Source organism: Kogia breviceps, chromosome 14, assembly GCF_026419965.1.
Source record: "Kogia breviceps isolate mKogBre1 chromosome 14, mKogBre1 haplotype 1, whole genome shotgun sequence".
Taxonomy (NCBI): domain Eukaryota; kingdom Metazoa; phylum Chordata; class Mammalia; order Artiodactyla; family Physeteridae; genus Kogia; species Kogia breviceps.
This window is the reverse complement of record NC_081323.1, coordinates 69,106,615-69,128,747: the sequence shown is the minus strand read 5'-3', so window position 1 is coordinate 69,128,747 and position 22,133 is coordinate 69,106,615. Positions and strand designations below refer to the sequence as shown.

The following is a 22,133-nucleotide window of genomic DNA, read 5'->3' as shown; positions in this document are numbered from 1 at the left end:
AGCCCTGTCTGTCTTTAAGATTTTGATGTTTTGTTCATCATGGATCTTTTTGAACTAATTTTAACTTTTTACAACATTACAGTAAAATACTATTTATCTTGAATACTGAATTTTTTGGAGCCTGCTTAAATTTTGTGTCCAAGGCAAGTGCCTTACTCACCTCACCCTTGCCCCAGCCCTGGATACTCTCGTGGGGAACTGGGCAGAGTAAGGCAGTGGTTAAAAGCAGGGCCTGGACTCAAATTCCAGCTTTATAACTTATCAGCTATAGAAACTTGAAGATGTTATTTCACCTCTTAGGGCCTTAGTTTCCTCTTCTATAAAAAGAAGTGATAATAACAGTCTTCACTTCATAGGGCTATTATGAAGATTAAATGAGCTGACACAAGTGTAACCCTTAGCAAAATGCCTGGCATATAAATTAGTAATTGATTTGTGCTTGAGCCTCTTGACAAAACCATATTAAGACGTGGATTTTCAGCACCAATAAAGAACTAAAGAAGGAATATATGTATATGTATAACTGATTCACTTCATTATAAAGCAGAAACTAATACACCATTATAAAGCATTTAAACTCCAATAAAAACGTTAAAAAAAAAAAAGAACTCAGGCAACTGAATGGTTTGCAGTAGGTTGACCTGTCACTGAGTACAGCAGACACACCAACATGCGCACAGGGACGGGAAAGAACATCAGAGGTGCCTCTGTTGCTCTGCTCCTGCAGTTGCTGGGTCCAATCCAGGGTCCTTAGCTTTTAGAGAGATGTTAAAAATTGGAGTCTTTCCAGACAAGGGTGAGCAAGCTGTGTTGAGCAGCAAAATGACCTGAGACAGTCTAGACCAGTAAAGAGAATGTGGTGCCAGTTAACATTACTTGAGCCCTACCACGTGCCTGGTGCTGTATATGAGGAAAGTACTGTTATCACCACATTACACACAAAGAGACCAAGGACCCAGAGAGGCCAGGCAACTTGCCCATGATCACACAGCTTTGTGAGTAGCTGGTGCAAGTTGTGAGGCCAAAACTGAAACTTAGGTCTGCATGACTGCAGAGTCTGTGTTCCTGATCAGGCCAGCATGCTATGCTTCTTCTCTCATGTGGGCTTTCTGTGGACAGTGAGTTCAAGGTCATGAAACTCTCTTCAGATAAGCATCTGAGCTGCCTTAGAAGGCAGAATCAGGACCAGTGGGGAAAAACTGCCTGCCTGAAAAATGGCCCAGCTCTCCTGAGAGGTGGCGAGCTCCCCACCATTAGGAGTGTTCAAACAGTGGCCAGAAAACTACTGGGCAGGAATTTTCTAGAGAGCATCAGACTGTTGGGAAAAAATGGCCTTGAAAGTTCCTTCTATCCCAGCTCTCTCAGCCGTGTATGATTCCTTCACAGCCTTAAAAAAATGTAGGTTTTTTTTTTCCCGCTAACTTACTTTTGTTCTGTCTTTTGCTGCCCCCAACCCTAGAGTGTAGGCTCAATGCAGGAGGAATATCTTTTTTTAAGTGTTGTATCTTTAAAAAAATTTTTTTGTTTACTGTTATATGTATAGTGCCTACCACAGAACTTGGTAACTACAACACATAGCATGAACTCAGTAACGAAATATTGAAAGATCAAAGAGAGAAACTCCAGCCAACAAATATGTACCCAGTACCATTAAAATCATTAGTATTTTCTGCGTGTATCATAGGTTAGAGAATCGTTTCAACTTTTGCCAGCCATGCCATTTTCGGCATTGACATAGCTGACCCTGCACCCTTCCCACCTTCCTCTCCTTGCTAGGTGGCCGTCATGCAAGTAGAACTGACTGCCCTCCAACCCCAACTCATTCAGACCTCTGAGGAGACTGCTAAGATGATGGTGAAAATTGAAGGGGAGACGCGAGAAGCTGATGCCAAGAAACTTCTGGTGCAAGCTGACGAAGAAGAAGCCAATGCTGCTGCCGCCATTGCTCAAGGAATCAAGGTATAAACTGCTGAGAGAGAAGAACGGGAACCAGCATTTTCAGGGTTCATCTGTTATCTCACTAGAGCCTAACAAAATCTTGCAGAATAGGCATGGTCATGCCCATCTTGCAGAGGAAAAATATGAGGCTTGAAAGGATGCTTTCCCAGCATCACATAGCTAGTAAATGATACCTGGCTCTCTCCAGGAAGCATTATTGTTTTACAAATACTCTCCATCTCACTCAGAGTCAAGTCCTATAAGCACCAACAAGATCTAACCATATCTCTTATTACTTTCCCCTCATTAACTCTTCTGGGCACACCAGCCTCCTAGCTATTCCCCAAAGAAACACAAGGCATGTTCCCACCCCAGGGCCCTTGCACTGGCTGTTCCCTCTGGCTATCTCCTTCGCCTCAATCATGTTTTTGCTCAAATGTGGCTGGCATGTCATAGGTGTGGAGTAAATATTTGTCAAATGACAGACTGTTGAATCTAGAGGACCCCATTTGAAGGTAATTCTTATACCAAAGAACAGTCCTGGGAAGGGCTTCACCTATATTAAGATATTAGAAGAAAATCTAATTAATGTTCATGTTATATATTTCCCCAAGCACTTTCAAGTATACGGTTCGGGGCTTCCCTGGTGGCACAGTGGTTGAGAGTCCGCCTGCCGATGCAGGGGACACAGGTTCGTGCCCCGGTCCGAGAAGATCCCACATGCCGCGGAGCGGCTGGGCCCGTGAGCCATGGCCGCAGAGCCTGCGCATCCGGAGCCTGTACTCCGCAACAGGAGAGGCCACAGCAGTGAGAGGCCTGCATACCACAAAACAAAATCAAGTATACGGTTCCATTATCACAATGACTTTGGACTTACTAATGACAGCCATCCATGTCTAGAAGTCAACAACACTGAGGTTAAGTGGTAAATTGACTTTGCAGAGCCTCACAGCTAGTTGGTAGGATCAGACTCCAAGGCTCTTGGCACTGAGCTGAAGATGCTTGTCCCTGTGTCTCCACTTAGCAGTTAGAAAATTCTTCTGACCATTCTTCAAACAAGAGCTTGCTTCCAAATAAAATGGTTTGCTTACATTGGTCAATTCTTTGTAAGCTAACGGATCATTTCTTTCCCCTGTAACAAGGATAATAAATGACGTCAGGAGTACTGCAGAGTTGATTACATTTCATCTGCAGGCACTGTGCTTCACATGCCTCAAACAGCCCTACTGCTCTGTGCACTGCTAAGCCACAGAGGTCTTTTTTATTTTATTTTTTGGGGGGAGGCCTGTGTCAGGTCTTAGTTGCAGCCCACATGTGGGATCTTCATTGTGCGGCGTGTGGGCTCCAGAGCGTGCGGACTCATGCGCTTCTCTCTAGTTGTGGCTGGAGAGCTCAGTAGTTGTGGTGTGCGGGCTTAGTTGCCCCACCCTGCTGCATGTGAGATCTTAGCTTCCCAACCAGGAATCGAACCTGCACCCCCTGCATTGTAAGGCAGATTCTCAACAACTGGATCACCAGAGAAGTCCCCACAGAAGTCTTTATTTATTTTTTTTTTTTTGCAGTACGCAGGCCTCTCACTGTTGTGGCCTCTCCCATTGCGGAGCACAGGCTCCGGACGTGCAGGCTCAGCGGCCATGGCTCACGGGCCCAGCCGCTCCGCAGCATGTGGGATCTTCCCAGACCGGGGCATGAACCCATGTCCCCTGCATCATCAGATGGACTCTCAACCACTGCGCCACCAGGGAAGCCCAGTCATTTTTAATCTTAATTTTTTTTTATCATAGAAACAAATGGTGTCATAACACATACAAAAGAATTTTTAAGAGCTCAACTTTAACACCTTTCCAATTTTCCATGTTTTCCTCTAGTTCCTGTCTATACACGTGGATAGTTTTGTTATTGCAATCATAGCATAATTGTGATTTGCTTTATGCTTTTTAATTTCTTTAACAGCTTATCACAAATGTTTTTCCAAAATGTCATACAATCATTTTAATGACCATTTTAGATAGGTGCTTCACCTATCAAGTAGCCATTCCCCTATTGGGCATTGAAGTCTGTTTCTTCCTGCCTTGTTTTCAGTGTTTCCAGAGTATCAACTGGAATCTCTCAACAGAGCTTTGGAGTTTTAAAAACGCAAATGCCCAGACCCCACCCAGACTGAATGAATCAGAATCTCTGGGTGTGGAGCCTGACCATGAGGATGCCCTAAATGCTCCTCAGTGACTCTGATGCAGCGTCAGGGTTGAGAATCACTGCTAGAGATAATGTTACAATTAGAGGCCTTTTGAGTCACGTAACAAACTTGCTAGAATCCAGGCCTTACCCTTAGGAAAGAAGCAGAGCTACCGGGCCACTGGGAGGCATAATGTGAATGCGGACCACTAGTTGTCTGGCACATTATAAGAAAGTGACACAGAACTATCAATAATAGGACACCAGGGGCATCTGGGATGGTTGAAATCTACTGAGAATCCAAAGATGTAGCTGAGCCAATACCCGTAGTCTCCTCTGCCACCAACCCTTTCTGAAGCTGGTCATAAGAAGCGGCAGGGGTCAGCTCTGGTCCTTCCCTTTGTCTTGCACTCTGGCACATATCCTAGGGCTGAAGAAGGGCAAACTGAGTTGCCCCTGGGACTGAGCCATTCTTACCATCCAAAGCAGGGACATTCCATTTTGATACTGGGGACATCTAACGTGACTCGTCTGGGGGTGGGGGTTAATATAAGGAAGCCAAATAAAACCTTGCTATAAGTTTATAGGAAAAGCAGAAAACCTAAAATAAAGAATCCATGATATACACACGCGTGTATATATACACATGTGCACACACCTGTATGTAAGAAGGTGGAACCTCCTTTATTTTGTTTGCTTATCACAATAAACGTGCAGGACGTAGACTTCAACACATGCTGCTTTTAACATTCTCTTTTGAAGTTTCACTTCAGTCATGGCTGTGTGATCAGTCCCTGCGCTGGGAGACTAACAGAAAATTCACTGAGTGGGGAGCTGGGGCCCAGGGTTGGAGCTTGGCCCATTGACTAAACAGCTTTGTGACCTTGGCTAACTCATTTTACGTCTTGAGTCCTCGTTTCATTGTTGTTGTTGGAAGAGGATTTGGTAATTTAACTGCTAAATGCAGTTGTATTTGCAAGGGATTGGGTCCAGCCCTCCCCACTCCAACCCCCCAGCCTCTGACCCCACAGATACCAAAATCCACAGATGCTCAAGCCCCTGCAGTCTGCCCTCTGGACCCGTGGTTCCAGATCTACAGGTACAGAGGGCCAACTGTAATCTATAAAATTCTGGAATCTTATAATGTTAATCTTCCCTTTTTTAAAAAAAATTGAGATATAATTCACATACCATTAACATTCACCTTTTTAAATCATGCAATTCAGAGGTTTTAGTATATTCACAAAGTTGTACAACAATCACCACTATCTACTTCTAGAACATTTTCATTACCCAAAAAGAAACCTATACCCATTAGCAGTCACTAGCCATTTCTCCCTCTCCCTAGCCACTGGCAACCACTAACCTACCTTCTGCCTCTGTGGATTTTCCTTTTATGCACATTTCATGTGAATAGAATCATAGAGCAGGTGGCATTTTGTGTCTGTCTGGCTGCTTTCACTTAGCATAATGTTCTCAAGGTTTATCCGTGTTGTTGCATGAATTGTTACTTCATTTCTTTTTTATGGATGAATAATATTCCATTATATTAGCTTTGCTTTCAAACAAAAAAATAATGGACAAAACGTATACGGTCTCCTTTTCCCAGAACTCACTACCCAGCTCTGATCTTATCCCCATTCCTCCTCCTTAAAGTCTTGCCTTAAACTCCACCCTGTCCCCAGCTCCACCCCTACCCCATCTCTGAGCTACAGTGCATCCCAGACCCTCACCCCATCTCTGACATTCTCCCACCCCTCATGCCTTATTCTTCCCCAAACTTGCCCTAATCCCCTTCCCGTCTGTCACTCACCCCTAGGCTTCATTCTTTACTTCATCTTCTCAACCCATCCTTGATCAGTGGGTATGAGGTCACTCACTGCATATATCTCTTGGGAATTCATTAAAAACCAAAAGTTTGATGTTTTTAAGATTGCAAAACCGGTAAATTCTCAAATGTCCAAGGCATCCAAACCACAGCTCCCAAATGTATGCATGCTTCCCTGCTTCCTGTGAGAGCCACCCTCGCCATGCAAACCTCCGGGAGGGAGCAGTGTCCTGGAAGGACACTAGGGCGGGAGGCACCTCTTCTCACTTCTGCTTCTTCCCCCAGGAGCAGAGCTTGCTTCACTCCCAGTGTGCCGGGCACCAGGCACTCACCCCTTCTGTCTCTGTGCCGCCTACAGAGCGAATGTGAAGGGGATCTGGCAGAGGCAATGCCGGCCCTGGAGGCTGCACTCGCTGCACTGGACACCCTGAACCCAGCAGACATCTCACTGGTGAAGTCGATGCAGAACCCACCAGGTCCTGTCAAGCTGGTCATGGAGAGCATCTGTGTGATGAAGGGGCTGAGACCAGAGAGGAAGCCAGACTCCAGTGGCAGCGGTAACCACCCCCCACCCAACACCCAACACCCCTCCTGACCCAGCGGCCTGCACGGGCTGTGCTCCCCTGCCAGGAAGGCTGCCAGCACCCCCGCTCATCCGGCCCCAGGCCTGCAGGCAGTATCGTGGTGTCTTGGGGGAAATAAGAAAGGCACCAGGATGCGTGTGTGCTCACTTGTGTTTCTTCACCATCCCCTCTCCTCTCAGTCAGTAAGGAAAATACAGGCATCTTTGGGTGAAGCCAAGCTCAGTCAAGGCCCCTGCCTACAAATCATTACAAAAATGAAGGTCATTGAGACAAGAGGACTGATAGAGAGCAAGCACACAAAGTAGTGTGTGGGTGAGAGGAAGAGAGAGAAACAGAAAGAGCTAGAGAGAGAAAGATAAAGGAGAAACAGAAAAAGAGACAGACATGGAAAGAGATAACCAGAGGGAAAAAAGATAAGAGAATGAGACAGAGACAGAGAGAGAGATGGAGAGAAAGAGATAGAGACTGAGAAATAAATGGGGAGAGACCCAGACACCTAGATGCCTTCATGTGCATGCACATAGACACGTGAACAGGGAGAGGGAGGTTGGGAGGGAAAGAAATCAGGAGGGAGAAAGACAAAAAGTGGGGAGGTGAATGAGGGAGGGAGAGACTCTTACAATGTCGGATACAGAGAGACAGAGAAAGATATGGGCGGGAGAGAGAAACAAACAAAAACAGGCAGAGAGACAGAAAAGCTGAAAGTGAGAAATGGAGACAGAGACCCCCAGAGATACAGAGACATACGAAAATAGAGAGTGAGTGGGAAGAAAAGAGACCAGAAAGAAGAGAGACAGAGACAGGGAGACAAAGACACAGAGAGAACAAGAGAGATCTGGGTTGGGGATGGGGTGAGGAGGAACATGAGCTGCTGGTGAAGGATTAGAGGGACAGAGACAGGGGCAAGGGAGGGAAAGACTGAAACTGATGGGCCTGAGGAGGACAAGGAAACAGAAACTTAGAAGAGGGAAGAAAGGAATAGCAGAGGGAAAGAGGAAAGCTTATATAATCAAGCCTTAGAAGCATGAATAGGTGAAAATTCATTCTTAAAATCCAAATTAGATGTAGGATCTTGCAGTAAAACCAGTGTCTTAGAATTGAACAAGGACTTTATAAACCATCTCCAGTGATATTTCCTATCTTTTGAATCCTCGTATCCTTCCAACAGTCCTGCTTTTCCTCCATTCCTTCCGATATGTTAGAAATTTCTGATCCCTCATTTGGGAGACTCTGGCTTCTGCTTCCCATTGTTTAGCATTCCCTCTTCCTTGGCTGGTTTCAGGCCAAAAACCACATGAAAAAATGCAAAGGTGATCAGGATGGACAAGCAGCGAGCAGACATTACAGGAGGCTCCTCTAGGGAAGCAGCTGAGGTATAATCTGACTGCACCCTGGAATCACCTGGCAGCTTAAAGAATGCTAAAGCCGCTGCCCCCACCCCTAGAGATTCTTATTCCTTTTGTCTAGGGTGTGGCCTGATCATTAGTATTTTTCTTAAAGCTCCCAGGTGATTCTAAGGTGCAGCCAGGATTGAGAACTGCTGAGATACGCAAAGCATGGCCAGGTCACAAAAAATCAGTTCTCTTCTTGGATCATTGATGGTGGGCACAGGATGCATCATTCACCTTCTTCTTATTTTAAAATTGAAGTGAATTTTGTGTACTATTCATGTAACCCACAGAATTTAACCAGTACATTGGGACGGAGCAGAAGAGCAGTTAAATTAGTTTTGGGTACCTTGAATTTAAACAAAGCAGATCATTTCCTAGAATGCAAACAAAAACTTTCATGGAAAATATTTGTTTGGTGTCTAAGCTTGCTTTAGGAATAGGACATATTTGACCTGTTGTACCTAATATGATATCTCAAGTACAATTTTTTTCGATGAGCCTGAGCTTGGCAAGGGTTTATAATTACCTGAGTCAAAGAGTTTGACTTTTTTCTAACACATTAACAAAAGGAGCACTGCCCTGGGATGGGATCAGAACTCACTCATTTATTAGTCAGCGTGAAGGCTGCTAAGGTGAATAAGGGCCCTGCTTTGTTTCTGGGCAGGCCAAGGACAGCCTTCTGTTTTGTTGCAAGTCTGCAAGCTGCTTCCCCCACCCTCACTCTTTGTCTGGAGACAGCCTCACACACTTACTCACTCACTAGAAGGACTGATTAATCACAAGGACGGCCTAATGTGCTCCATCTGACCCACCTCCCATATTTGAAAAAGAATATTCAAAACACATACCCATGGATCTGGTTGCCTTCTTCATCTGTGACTGGGATAAGGGGCAACATTCATTCAATACATACTGAAAACTGATAAATTAGGCACTGTGCCAGATTGTAGTAAATACAGAAGGAGCATACAAATTTTTTTTAATGTACACTTGATTCGTTATGTTAGTTTCGAGTGTACAGCATAGTGACTCAAAATTACTTTAGATTATATGCCATTTAAAGTTATTAAAAGGGGACTTCCCTGGTGGCACAGTGGTTAAGAATCCGCCTGCCAATTCAGGGGAGACAGGTTCGAGCCCTGGTCTGGGAAGATCCCACATGCCGCAGAGCAACTAAGCCTGTGCACCACAACTACTGAGCCTGCACTCTAAAGCCTGTGAGCCACAACTACGGAGCCCGTGTGCCACAATTACCAAAGCCCACATGCCTGGAGCCCATGCTCCACAACAAGAGGCCACTGCAATGAGAAGACCATGCACCACAACAAAGAGTAGCACCCACTTGCCACAACTAGAGAAAACCTGTGCGCAGCAACAAAGACTCCGTGCAGCCAAAAACAAATAAATAAAATATAAATTTTTTTAATTAAAAAAAAATAAAGTTATTATAGGAATAAACCTACCTAAGGAGACAAAAGACCTGTATGCAGAAAACTATGAGACACTGATGAAAGAAATTAAAGACGATACAAACAGATGGAGAGATATACCATGTTCTTGGATTGGAAGAATCAACATTGTGAAAATGACTATACTACCCAAAGCAATCTACAGATTCAGTGCAATCCCTATCAAACTACCAACAGCATTGTTCACAGAACTAGAACAAAAAATTTCACAATTTGTATGGAAACACAAAAGACCCTGAATAGCCAAAGCAATCTTGAGAAAGAAAAACGGAGCTGGAGGAATCAGGCTCCCTGACTTCAGACTATACTACAAAGCTACAGTAATCAAGACAGTATGGTACTGGCACAAAAACAGAAATATAGATCAATGGAACAGGAGAGAAAGTCCAGAGGTAAACCCACGCACATATGGTCACTTTATGTTTGATAAAGGAGGCAAGAGTATACAATGGAGAAAAGACAGCCTCTTCAATAAATGGTGCTGGGAAAACTGGACAGCTACACGTTAAAGAATGAAATTAGAACACCTCCTAACACCATACACAAAAAGAAACTCGAAACGGATTAAAGACCTAAATGTAAGGCTAGACACTATAAAACTCTTAGAGGAAAACCTAGGCAGAACACTCTATGACATAAATCACAGCAAGATCCTTTTTGACCCACCTCCTACAGAAATGGAAATGAAAACAAAAATAAACAAATGGGACCTAATTAAACTTAAAATCTTTTGCACAGCAAAGGAAACCATAAACAAGAGGAAGGGACAACCCTCAGAATGGGAGAAAATATTTGCAAATGAAGCAACTGACAAAGGATTAATCTCCAAAATATACAGGCAACTCATGCAGCTCAATATCAAAAAAACAAACAACCCAATGCAGAAATGGGCAGAAGACCTAAATAGACATTTCTCCAAAGAAGATATACAGATTGCCAACAAACACATGAAAGGATGCTCAACATCACTAATCATTAGAAAAATGCAAATCAAAACTACAATGAGGTATCACCTCACACCGGTCACAATGGCCATCATCAAAAAAATCTACAAACAATAAATGCTGGAGAGGATGTGGAGAAAAGGGAACACTCTTGCACTGTTGGTGGGAATGTAAATTGATACAGCCACTATGGAAAACAGTATGGAGGTTCCTTAAAAAACTAAAAATAGAATTACCATATGACCCAGCAATCCCACTACTGTTCATTTACCCTGAGAAAATCATATTTCTAAAAGAGTCATGCACCACAATGTTCATTACAGCACTATCTACAATAGCCGGGACATGGAAGCAACCTAAGTGTCCATTGACAGATGAATGGATAAAGAAGATGTGGCGAATATATACAATGGAATATTACTCGGCAAGAAAAAGAAATGAAATTGAGTTATTTGTAGTAAAGTGCATGGACCTAGAGTCTGTCATACAGAATGAAGTAAGTCAGAAAGAGAAAAACAAGTAGCATATATTAACACATATATATGGAATCTAAAAAAAAAAAAAAAAGATTCTGAAGAACCTAGAGGCAGGACAGGAATAAAGATGCAGATGTAGAGAATGGACTTGAGGACACTGGGAGGGGGAAGGGTAAGCTGGGACGAAGTGAGAGGGTGGCATTGACATATATACACTACTAAATGTAAAATAGCTAGTGGGAAGCAGCCACATAGCACAGGGAGATCAGCTCAGTGCTTTGTGACCACCTAGAGGGGTGGGATAGGGAGGGTGGGAGGGAGACACAAGAGGTAGGGTCTATGGGGATATATGTATACGTATAGCTCATTCACTGTGTTGTACAGCAGAAACTAACACAACATTGTAAAGCAATTATACTCCAATAAAGATGTTAAAATGATGCCAATCTAAAAAAATTAAGTTATAATGAAGTAGTGACTATATTCCCTATGTTATACAATATATCCTTGTAGCTTATTTACTTTATGCATAGTCATTTGTACCTCATAATCCCCTGCCCCTATATTGCTCCTCTCCCTCTCCTCTCCCCACTGGCAACCACTACTTTGTTCTCTATATCTGTGAGTCTGTTTTGTTATATTCATTAATTTGTTTTGTTTTTTAGATTCCACATATCAATGATAACGTACAGTACTTGTCTTTCTCTGTGGGACTTATTTCCTTAAGCATAATAGCCTCCAGATTCATCCACGTTGCTGCATGGCAGTATTTCATTCATTTTTATGACTAAGTAATATTCCATTGTATATATGTATACCATATCTTCTTAATCCCATCATCTTTTTTTTTTTTTTTTTTTTTTTTGTGATATGCGGGCCTCTCACTGTTGTGGCCTCTCCCGTTGCGAAGCACAGGCTCCGGACGCGCAGGCTCAGCAGCCATGGCTCACGGGCCCAGCCGCTCCGCGGCATGTGGGATCTTCCCGGACCGGGGCACGAACCCGTGTCCCCTGCATCGGCAGGCGGATTCTCAACCACTGCGCCACCAGGGAAGCCCTCCCATCATCTCTTGATGGGCACTTGGGTTGTTTCCATATCTTGGCTATTGTAAGTAATGCTGCCATGAACCTTGGGGGTGCATGTGTCTTTTTGAATTACTGTTTTTGTTTTTTCCAGATATATATCTAGGAGTGTAATTGCTGGATCAATTTTTAGTCTTTTGAGGAACCTCCATACTGTTTTCCATAGTGGCTGTACCAATTTACATTCCCACCAGTGTATTTGAGGGTTCCCTTTTCTCCACATCCTCTCCAACACTTGTTATTTTGGTCTGTTTGATGATAACTGTTCTGACAGGTGTGACATGATACCTCACTGTGGTTTTGATTTGCATTTCTGTAATAATTAGCGATGTTGAGCATCTTTTCAGTGCCTGTTAGCCATCTGTATGTCTACTTGGGAAAAATGTCTTTTCAAGTCTTCTGCCCATTTTTTGGTTTTATTGTTTGTTTTCTTAATATAGAGTTGTATGAACTGTTTATATATATTGGATATTTACCCCTTATCAGTCATATCATTTGCAAATATTTTCCCCCATTCAGTAGGTTGTCTTTGTTTTGTCCATAGTTTCCTTTGCTATGCAAAAGCTTTTAAGTTTCATAAGGTCCCATTTGTTTAGTTTTGCTTTTGTTTCCATTGCATTAGGAGATGAATCCAAAAAAATATTGCTATGATTTATGCCAAAGAGAGTTCTATGTTTCCTTCTAGGACTTTTATGGTTTCCAGTCTTATATTTCGTTTTTAATCCATTTTGAGCTTATTTTTGTATATGGTGTGAGAAAATGTTCTAATGTCATTCTTTACATGTAGCTGTCCAGTTTTCCCAGCAGCACTTATTGAAGAGGTTGTCTTTTCCCCATTGTATATTCTTATCGCCTTTGTTGTAGATTAATGGACTGTAAGTGAGTATGTTTATTTCTGGACTCTCTATTCTTTTTTTTTTTTTTTTTTTTTTGCGGTACGCGGGCCTCTCACTGTTGGTTGTGGCCACCTCCGTTGTGGAGCACAAGCTCCAGACACGCTGGCTCAGCGGCCATGGCTCACGGGCCCAGCCGCTCCGCAGCATGTGGGACCCTCCCAGACCGAGTCACGAACCCGCGTCCCCAGTATCGGCAGGAGGATTCTCAATCACTGCGCCACCAGGGAAGCCCTGGACTCTCTATTCTGTTCCATTGATTTTTGTATCTTTTATTTTTGGATCAACACCATAATGTAGCCTTGATTATTGTAGCCTTGTAATATAGTCTGAAGTCAAGGACTGTGATACCTTCAGCTTTGTTCTTTTTTCTCAAGATTGCTTTGGCTATTCAGGGTCTTTTGTAGTTCTATGTATGTTTTAGGATTATTTGTTCTAGTTCTGATTTTGGTATTTTGATAGGTTTTTGCATTAAATCTATAGATCCCTTTGGGTAATATGGACATTTCAACAATATTAATTCTTCCAGTCCAAGAACGTGGGATATCTTTCCATTTATTTGTGTCGTTTTCAGTTTCCTTCATCAGTGTTTTATAGTTTTTAGAGTACAGGTCTTTCACCTCCTTGGTTAAGTTTATCCCTAGGTATTTTATTCTTTTTGACAGGATTTTAATGAGATTATTTTCTTGCTTTCTCTTTCATTATTAATGTATAGAAAAACAACAGCTTTCTATATATTAATCTTGTATCCTGCAACATTATTGAATTCATTTATCAGTTATTTATTGGTTAAATTTATCAGTTAAAATTATTATTTTTCTTGGAGACTTTAGGGTTTTCTATATGTAGTATCATGTCATCTGGAAATAGTGTCAGTTTTCCTTCTTCCCTTCCAATCTGGGTGCCTTTTATTTCTTTTCTTTGTCCAATTGCTGTGGCTAGGACTTCCAATACTATGTTAAATAGTAGTGCACAGAGTGAGCATCCTTGTCTTGTTCCTGATTTTAGAGGAAAAGCTTTCAGCTTTTCACCATTGAGTATGATGTTAGCTGTGGGTTTGTCATAAATGACCTTAGTTATGTTGAGATATGTTCCCTTTATACCAATTTGGATGAACATTTTTAATCATGAATAAATATTGAATTTTGACAAATGCTTTTTCTGCATCTATTGAGATGATCATGTGATTTTCATCTTTCCTTTGGTTAAGGTGGTGTATCACATTGATTGATTTGTGGATATTGAACCATCCTTGCATCCTTGGAATAAATCCCACTTAATCATGGTGTATGATCCTTTTTACATATTGTTGAATTTAGTTTGTTAATATTTTGTTGAGGATTTTTGCATCTATATTCATCAGAATTATTGGCCTGTAAATTTCTTTTTTTGTAGTGTCTTTGTCTGGTTTTGGTATCAGGGTAATGGTGGCCTCATGGAGTGAATTTGGGAGTGTTCCATCCTCTTCAGCTTTTTGGAATAGTTTGAGAAGGATAGGTATTAACGATTCTTTATATGTTTGGTAGAATTCCCCTGGGAAACCATCCAGTCCTGGACTTTTGTTTGCTGGGAGTTTTTTAATTGATTACCAGTTTGATTTCACTACTAGTGATTAGTCTGTTCAGATTGTCTATTTATTCCTGATTCAGTCTTGAATGATTGTATGTTTCTAGGGATTTATCCATTTATTCTAGGTTGCCCTTTTTGTTGGCATATAATTATTCATAATATTATTTTATGATGGTTTGTATTTCTCTGATATCTGTTGTTATTTCTCCTCATTTATTTCTTATTTCATTTATTTTTTTTCCTCTTTTTTTGTGATGAGCCTGACTAAAGGCTTATCATTTTCGTTTATCTTTTCAAAAAAAAAAAAAAAAGCTCTTCATTTCATTGGTCTTTTCTATTTTCTTATCTCTATTTTATTTATTTTTGTCTAATCTCTATTGTTTCCTTCCTTCTGCTGACTTTAGGCTTTGACTGTTCTCCTTTTTCTAACTCCTTTAGCTGGCAGATTAGGTTGTTTATTTGAGATTTTTCTTGTTTCTTGAGGTAGGCCTGTATCACTATAAACTTCCCTCTTAGAGCTGCTTTTGCTTTGTCCCAGGTTTTGGAAAGCTGTGGTTTTGTTTGTTTGTTTGTCTTTGTTTTTTTTTTTTTTTTTTTTTTTTGTGGTACGCGGGCCTCTCACTGTTTTGGCCTCTCTCGTTGTAGAGCACAGGCTCCAGACGTGCAGGCTCAGCGGCCATGGCTCACGGGCCTAGCTGCTCTGCGGCATGTGGGATCTTCCCAGACTGGGGCACGACCCTGTGTCCCCTTCATCGGCAGGTGGATTCTCAACCACTGCGCCACCAGGGAAGCCTGGAAAGCTGTGTTTTTATTTTCATTTGTCTCAAGGTGTTTTCTGATTTCTTCTTTGATTTCTTCATTGACCCATTGGGGTTTTGTTTGTTTGTTTGTTTTTGTTTTATTTTTAAAATTTATTGATTTTTGGCTGTGTTGGGTCTTCGTTTCTGTGCGAGGGCTTTCTCTAGTTGCGGCAAGCAGGGGACACTCTTCATTGAGATGCACGAGGCTTTCACTATCACGGCCTCTCTTGTTGCGGAGCACAGGCTCCAGACCCGCAGGCTCAGTAGTTGTGGCTCACGGGCCTAGTTGCCCCGCGGCATGTGGGATCTTCCCAGACCAGAGTTCGAACCCGTGTCCCCTGCATTGGCAGACAGATCCTCAACCACTGTGCCACCAGGGAAACCCGACCCACTGGTTTTTAATAGTATGTTGCTTAGTCTCCACATGTTTTTGTTTTTACCATCTTTCCTCCTGTAGTTGCTTTCTAGTTTCATACTGTTGTGATCAGAAGAAATGCTTGATATAATTTCTAGCCTCTTAAATTTGTTGAGACTTGTTTTGTGGCCTACCATGTGATCTATTCTGGAGAACATTCCATGTGCACTTGAAAAGAATGTGTATTCTGTTGTTTTTGGATGGAATTTCCTGTAGATATCTGTTAAGTTCAATTGGTCTAATGTGTCATTTTAGACCACTGTTTCTTTATTGATTTTCTGTCTGGGTGATCTGTCTAATGATGTAGGTAGGGTGTTATTAAAGTCCCTTACTAATATTGTATTATTGTCAACTTCTCCCCTATGTCTGTTAATATTTGCTTCATATATTTGGGTGTTCCTATATTAGGTGTATATATGTTAACAAATGTTGTATCTTCTTATGTGGATCCCTTTATCATTATATAATGCTCTTCTTTGTCTTTTGTTATAGACTTTGTTTTAAAGTCTATTTTGTCTGATATGAGTATTGCTACCCCCACTTTCTTTTCATTTTCATTTGTGTGAAATATCTTTTTCATCCCCTCACTTTCAGTCTGTGTGTCTTTAGCCCTAAAGTGAGTCTCTTATAAGCAGCAGACTTGTTTTTTTATCCAATCAGCCATTCTGTGTCTTTGGATTGGAGCATTTAGTCCATTGACATTTAAAGTGATTATTGATAGGTATGTACTTAATTGCCATTTTCTTACTTGTTTTCTGGTTATTTTTGTAAATCTCAGTTCTTTTCTTCGTTTAGTCTCTTGTGGTTTGATCATTTTCTTTAGTCTTATGCTATGTTCCTTTCTATTTTTTGTGTATCTGTTGTAGATTTTTGATTTGTGGTTACCATGGGGGTCATATATGTTGACCTATAATTGTATCTACTTGTCTTAAACTGATAGTCATTTAAGCTTGAACACATTCTAAATGAGCTATATTTTTCTACTCCCCTCTCGCATGTTTTGTGTTTTTGATGTCATACTTTACATCTTCATGTTTATCCCTTAACTGTTTATTGTAGTTATAATTGATTAAACAATGTTTATCTCTTGATCTTCATACTAGCTTATTTAAGTGGCTGATCCACAGCCTCTTCTATACCAGTTACCTATCCCAGTCTCGAAGGAGTGTTCTTGTGTGGGAGTGTCCCTATGCAGCCTATGTGTACCCAGTGGCTGTGGTGGAAGAGCTGAATCTTGAAGTGAGCATGGTTCACATCTTTCCCCAGGGTCTGCTGGCAGCTATCACCTTGGTGGGAAGGGTGCTGGAGATGGAGGGGCTAGAGCCAGAGCCAGGTGTGAGATGCGCCTTCTCCTATGCTCAGTGGTCATCACCACCCCGTCAGGGGCAGGGCAGGTCCCATGGTGCTGGAGCAGAAGCCCTGTGGGTTGGGTCCAAGCTGGTTCCATTCTCTGTAAATGTGTGTTCTCCCCCTCCCATCGATGGCACCTTTATCCCAGAGGGGAGCAGTTCTGGAGCAAGGGAGGACAGAGCAGGCACCCTGTATGGGCTAGGTGTGTGCTGGGATGGTCCCAGCACACCAGTCAGAGCTCCAGACAGCTCCTGATCTACTGCCTCCATGAGCTCCAGCAATGGATACCCTCATCCCATTAAAATGCAGTGCCAGGTCTGGACCAGCTCTGTCCACCCCCACCCCACCCCCAGAAGTACACAGTCTCCTCAGCAATGGAAGCCTTCACCCTAGTGGGGAGCTACAACAGAGCTAGAGGAGCTGGAACAGGCCCTTGGCACAGGCCAGGCACATACTGGGGCAGTGGTGGGAAGCTGGTCAGTGCCCCAGGCAGTTTCAATCTGCTTTCTTCATCTTGTTTCCGGAAGTAGGCAAGCTTGTGTGCACAAGAGTGGAGTCTCAGTTTGTCCTAAAAGTCCCACTAGTTTTCAAATCAGCTAAAGGAATTTATCTTCCTGGTGCCAGACCCCAAGGGTGCCCAATATGTGTTTGAACTCCTCACTCTCAGGGAGGATTTCCAAGCCTGTGATATCCCCTCCTCTTCTGTATCTCCTCCTAGGGGCACAGGTCCCAACCTGATTGCTTCTCCTCCCTTCCTACCCAACTCCATGCGGATCTCTGTTTATAGACTTGGTTGTAGAAGAGTCTTTCTGCCAGTCTACAGTTGGTTTTCAGTGAGATTTGCTCCACGTGTAGATGTTTTGTTTTTTTGTTTTTTTGTTTTGTTTTTTTGTGGTATGCGGACCTCTCACTGTTGTGGCCTCTCCCGTTGCGGAGCACAGGCTCCGGACGCGCAGGCTCAGCGGCCATGGCTCACGGGCTCAGCCGCTCCATGGCATGTGGGATCTTCCCAGACCGGGGCACGAACCCGTGTCCCCTGCATCGGCAGGCAGATTCTCAACCACTGCGCCACCAGGGAAGCCCTAGATGTATTTTTGATGTGTTCATGGAGGGAAGTAAGCTCAGTGTCATACTACTCTACCATCTTGCTCTCCCCAGAAGCTTACAGTTTTGAGGGAGAGACAGACAATTAAAACTAAACCAAAAAAAAATCACAGATTGCCGTCAATGCTATAAAGAGAATGGATGTTCTAGCCTCTGAGATGAAAGAAAATGCTCCACAGAGAGGTGGCTTTTAAAATGAGCCTGAAGTCTGGTCAGGAGCCATCTAGGTGCCATTTACAACCTAGGTGAAGAGCTCATGGTAGTGAAGCACTTGGGATCGTCAAGGAATTGAAGGAAGGTTCTTGTGACTGAAGACCAGGGAGCAAGGCAAAGATGAGGTGGCTAAGGTTGGTGGGCCACCCAGACCATGGTAAGAAGCTTGGGCTTTTTTTTTTAATTAAGATTTTATTTTTTCAGAACAGTTGTACGTTCATAGCAAAATTGAGTTGAAGATACAGAGATTTCCCATATACCCCCTATTCTCATACATGCCTAGCCTCCCTCATTATCAACTTCCCCCACCAGAGTGGTATATTTGTTACAACTGATGAACTACATGGACACATCATTATCTCCAAAGTCCGTAGTTTACGTTAGTATTCATTCTTGGTGTTATACATTCTACAAGTTTGGACAAATATATAATGACATGTATCCATCATTATGGTATCATACAACATATCTTCTGCCTAAAAATCCTCTGTAAGACCTTGGATTTTTTTTTGTTTTTCTTTGCCAAATATGAGAAGTAGCCACTGCAGGGCTGTAAGTTTCAGGCAGAATGTCTTAATAATAGTCTTATATCTGTTTTTTGTCCCAAACAGGTAAAATGATAGAAGATTACTGGGGGGTATCAAGAAAGATTCTCAGCGATCTGAAATTCTTGGAGAGTCTTAAGACATACGACAAAGACAACATCCCACCAATGATCATGAAGCGGATCCGGGAAAGGTTTATTGATCACCCAGATTTCCAGCCGGCTGTTATTAAAAATGTGTCATCTGCGTGCGAGGGTCTGTGCAAGTGGGTGAGGGCCATGGAGGTGTATGATCGTGTGGCCAAAGTGGTAGCTCCTAAACGGGAGCGGCTGAAGGAGGCTGAGGGGAAGCTGGACACACAGATGCAAAAACTGAACCAGAAGCGAGCAGAGCTGAAGCTGGTGGAAGGCCGCCTCCAGGCCCTGAACGATGACTTTGAAGAGATGAATACCAAGAAAAAGATGTTGGAGGAAAACATTGAAATCTGTTCCCAAAAGTTGATCAGAGCAGAAAAACTGATCAGTGGTCTTGGGGGAGAGAAGGACAGATGGACAGAAGCTGCCCGGCAGCTGGGTGTCCGCTATACTAATCTGACAGGGGATGTGTTGTTGTCCTCTGGGACCGTGGCTTACCTGGGGGCCTTTACCATGGATTATCGGGCTGAGTGCCAAAAGTGGTGGTTGGCCCAATGTAAGGACAAGGTCATCCCCGGCTCCAGTGACTTTAGTCTTAGCAACACATTAGGAGACCCTGTAAAAATTCGTGCCTGGCAGATTGCTGGGCTGCCCACTGACTCCTTCTCCATTGACAATGGCATCATTGTAGCCAATTCCAGGCGCTGGGCCTTAATGATTGACCCTCAGGGGCAGGCCAATAAGTGGATCAAGAATATGGAGAAAGCAAATAGGCTTTCAGTCATCAAGTTCTCGGATACCAACTATGTGAGGACGCTGGAACACGCTCTGCAGTTTGGTACCCCGGTCTTACTAGAAAATGTTGGGGAGGAGCTGGATGCCTTTATTGAACCCATCTTGCTCAAGTCCACGTTCAGACAGCGAGGGGTTGAGTACATGAGGCTTGGTGAAAACATCATTGAATATTCCAGGAATTTTAAGTTATACATCACAACCCGTTTGAGGAACCCACATTATCTCCCTGAAGTCGCCATGAAAGTCTGTCTCCTCAACTTTATGATCACCCCCTTGGGCCTCCAAGATCAACTCCTTGGCATCGTGGCTGCCAAGGAGAAGCCAGAACTGGAAGAGAAAAAGAACAAGTTGATTGTGGAAAGTGCCAAGAACAAGAAGCAGCTAAAAGAAATTGAAGATAGAATCTTGGAGGTCCTTTCCCTTTCAGAAGGCAACATCCTTGAGGACGAGACTGCCATCAAAATTTTGTCCTCCTCCAAACTGCTTTCCAAAGAAATCTCTGAGAAACAGGAAATTGCTTCGATGACAGAAATGCAGATCGATGAGACTCGCATGGGCTACAAGCCAGTGGCTGTCCACTCTGTCACCATCTTCTTTTGTATCTCTGACCTGGTCCACATTGAACCCATGTACCAGTACTCCCTGACATGGTTCATAAACCTCTACATGCACTCCCTGGCCCATAGCAGGAAGAGCGAGGAGCTAGAGCTACGAATTGAGTACATCACTGAACATTTCACTCTAAGCATCTACAACAATGTCTGCCGCTCTCTGTTTGAGAAGGACAAGCTGCTTTTCTCCCTCCTCTTGACGATAGGCATCATGAAAGAGAAAAAGCAAATTAACGAGGAAATTTGGTACTTTCTTCTAACTGGAGGCGTTGCCCTGGACAACCCCTTCCCCAACCCAGTTTCCGAATGGCTGTCTGAGAAGGCGTGGGCAGAAGTGGTTCGTGCGTCCGCGTTGCCAAAACTGAAAGGCCTCATGGAACATTTGGAACAAAATGCTAATGAATGGAAGCTGATCTATGACTCAGCCTGGCCCCATGAGGAGGTGTTCCCTGGATCTTGGAAATTTCTTCAAGGTTTGGAGAAGATGGTGATCCTCCGATGTCTGCGGCCTGACAAAATGATTCCAGCCATTCGGAAGTTCATTGCCGAACACATGGGAAACGTATACACTGAAGCCCCTACGTTTGATCTCCAGGGGTCCTACAATGATTCCAGCTGCTGCGCACCATTGATATTCGTGTTGTCTCCGGGTGCAGACCCAATGGCAGGTAAGGGCAGAATGTTGTGTGAGTAATATTAAAAGACCAGAATGCATGGATGGATGACAATAGCATGTCCCTTACAGCAGGAATCTCAAATTCAAATGGCTTTGAGGGTCAAGCAGTTAACAGACTAAGGCAGGGCTGGGGCAACATAAGACTTCTTTTCCTGCCTCAAGTGGGCAGCTGCTACTCAGCTCTTGTGCATTGTGCCATCTGATAATGTGATCTCAGGATGACCAGATCATCTGCCTTTTCAAGAGGAACCAGAAAGGTAGAAATCACCCATTCTTAAATCTTGATATCTCATTCAGATTTTTTTCTTAAAAACTTTATAAGGGTTAAGCCAGGGCTAGATTTAGCCAAGTGACTGCTAGTTTATCACCTTTGTCTTAGACCATTTTCTCAGACTGTTGCTTCTCTCAGCTACGCTTCTTTCTTTTCTTTCCATTTTTAAATATTTTGAGTAATTAATGCTGCATGTAGTAAAAAAATCAAATCAAATCAAACAATGCAAAAAGTATAGGACTGTGGCTCCATTTTGTCCCCTTAAGGGACATTTGGGGAAACATTTTTGTTGTCAAAACTGGGGGGTGCTACTGGCATCTGGTAGATGGAAGCAAAGGATGCTGCTAACTATCCTACAATGCCCGGGACAGTCCCCACAACAAAAGATTATCCAGCCCCAAATGTAAATAGTACTGGGGTTGAGAAACCCTGGTATAAAGTGAAAGGTACATCTTCCTCCTAACCCTCTTAGAGATAACCACTACTAACAGTTTGTGTATCTTTCCAGAAAGTTTTTGTGCATATAAAAGGGTGTGAGTTGTTGACAGAAATAGATTCGTTTTCTGTTCTGATGGGGAATCTTAAAGCTTTAGTTTTCTCTGTTGCTGAATGAAGAAAGAATACCAGAAATGCAAATGACATAGTTGGCAGTTCTGTGAAAGCTGAGGAATTTGACATGTATCCTGATCCGGTTAGAAAGCCAGCACTTCTCCTCAAAGGCAATCAGAGGACTACGCTGAAATGAACTGGTACCCTTTCCAGGTTCCTACACCCAAATCATTGTTATTGTCAAAGCTCAATTCATGACCCCTTTCTAGCATCTTTTCTCCTCCCCCTATGTCCTTTCTGTGGCAGGCTTATATAAAAGAA

General features: G+C 42.9%; 1 protein-coding gene across 1 annotated transcript in view; it reads left to right on the top strand.

Annotated features, from left to right (window-relative positions):
• DNAH3 (dynein axonemal heavy chain 3) overlaps nucleotides 1-22,133 on the top strand; it is a 198,960-nt gene that overhangs the window by 155,278 nt on the left and 21,549 nt on the right. Inside the window, exons 51-53 of the mRNA XM_059036889.2 lie at nucleotides 1,777-1,959; nucleotides 6,300-6,498; nucleotides 18,843-20,984. Of these exons, the coding sequence (XP_058892872.1) occupies nucleotides 1,777-1,959; nucleotides 6,300-6,498; nucleotides 18,843-20,984 (2,524 nt within the window). The remainder of the gene's footprint in view (nucleotides 1-1,776; nucleotides 1,960-6,299; nucleotides 6,499-18,842; nucleotides 20,985-22,133) is intronic.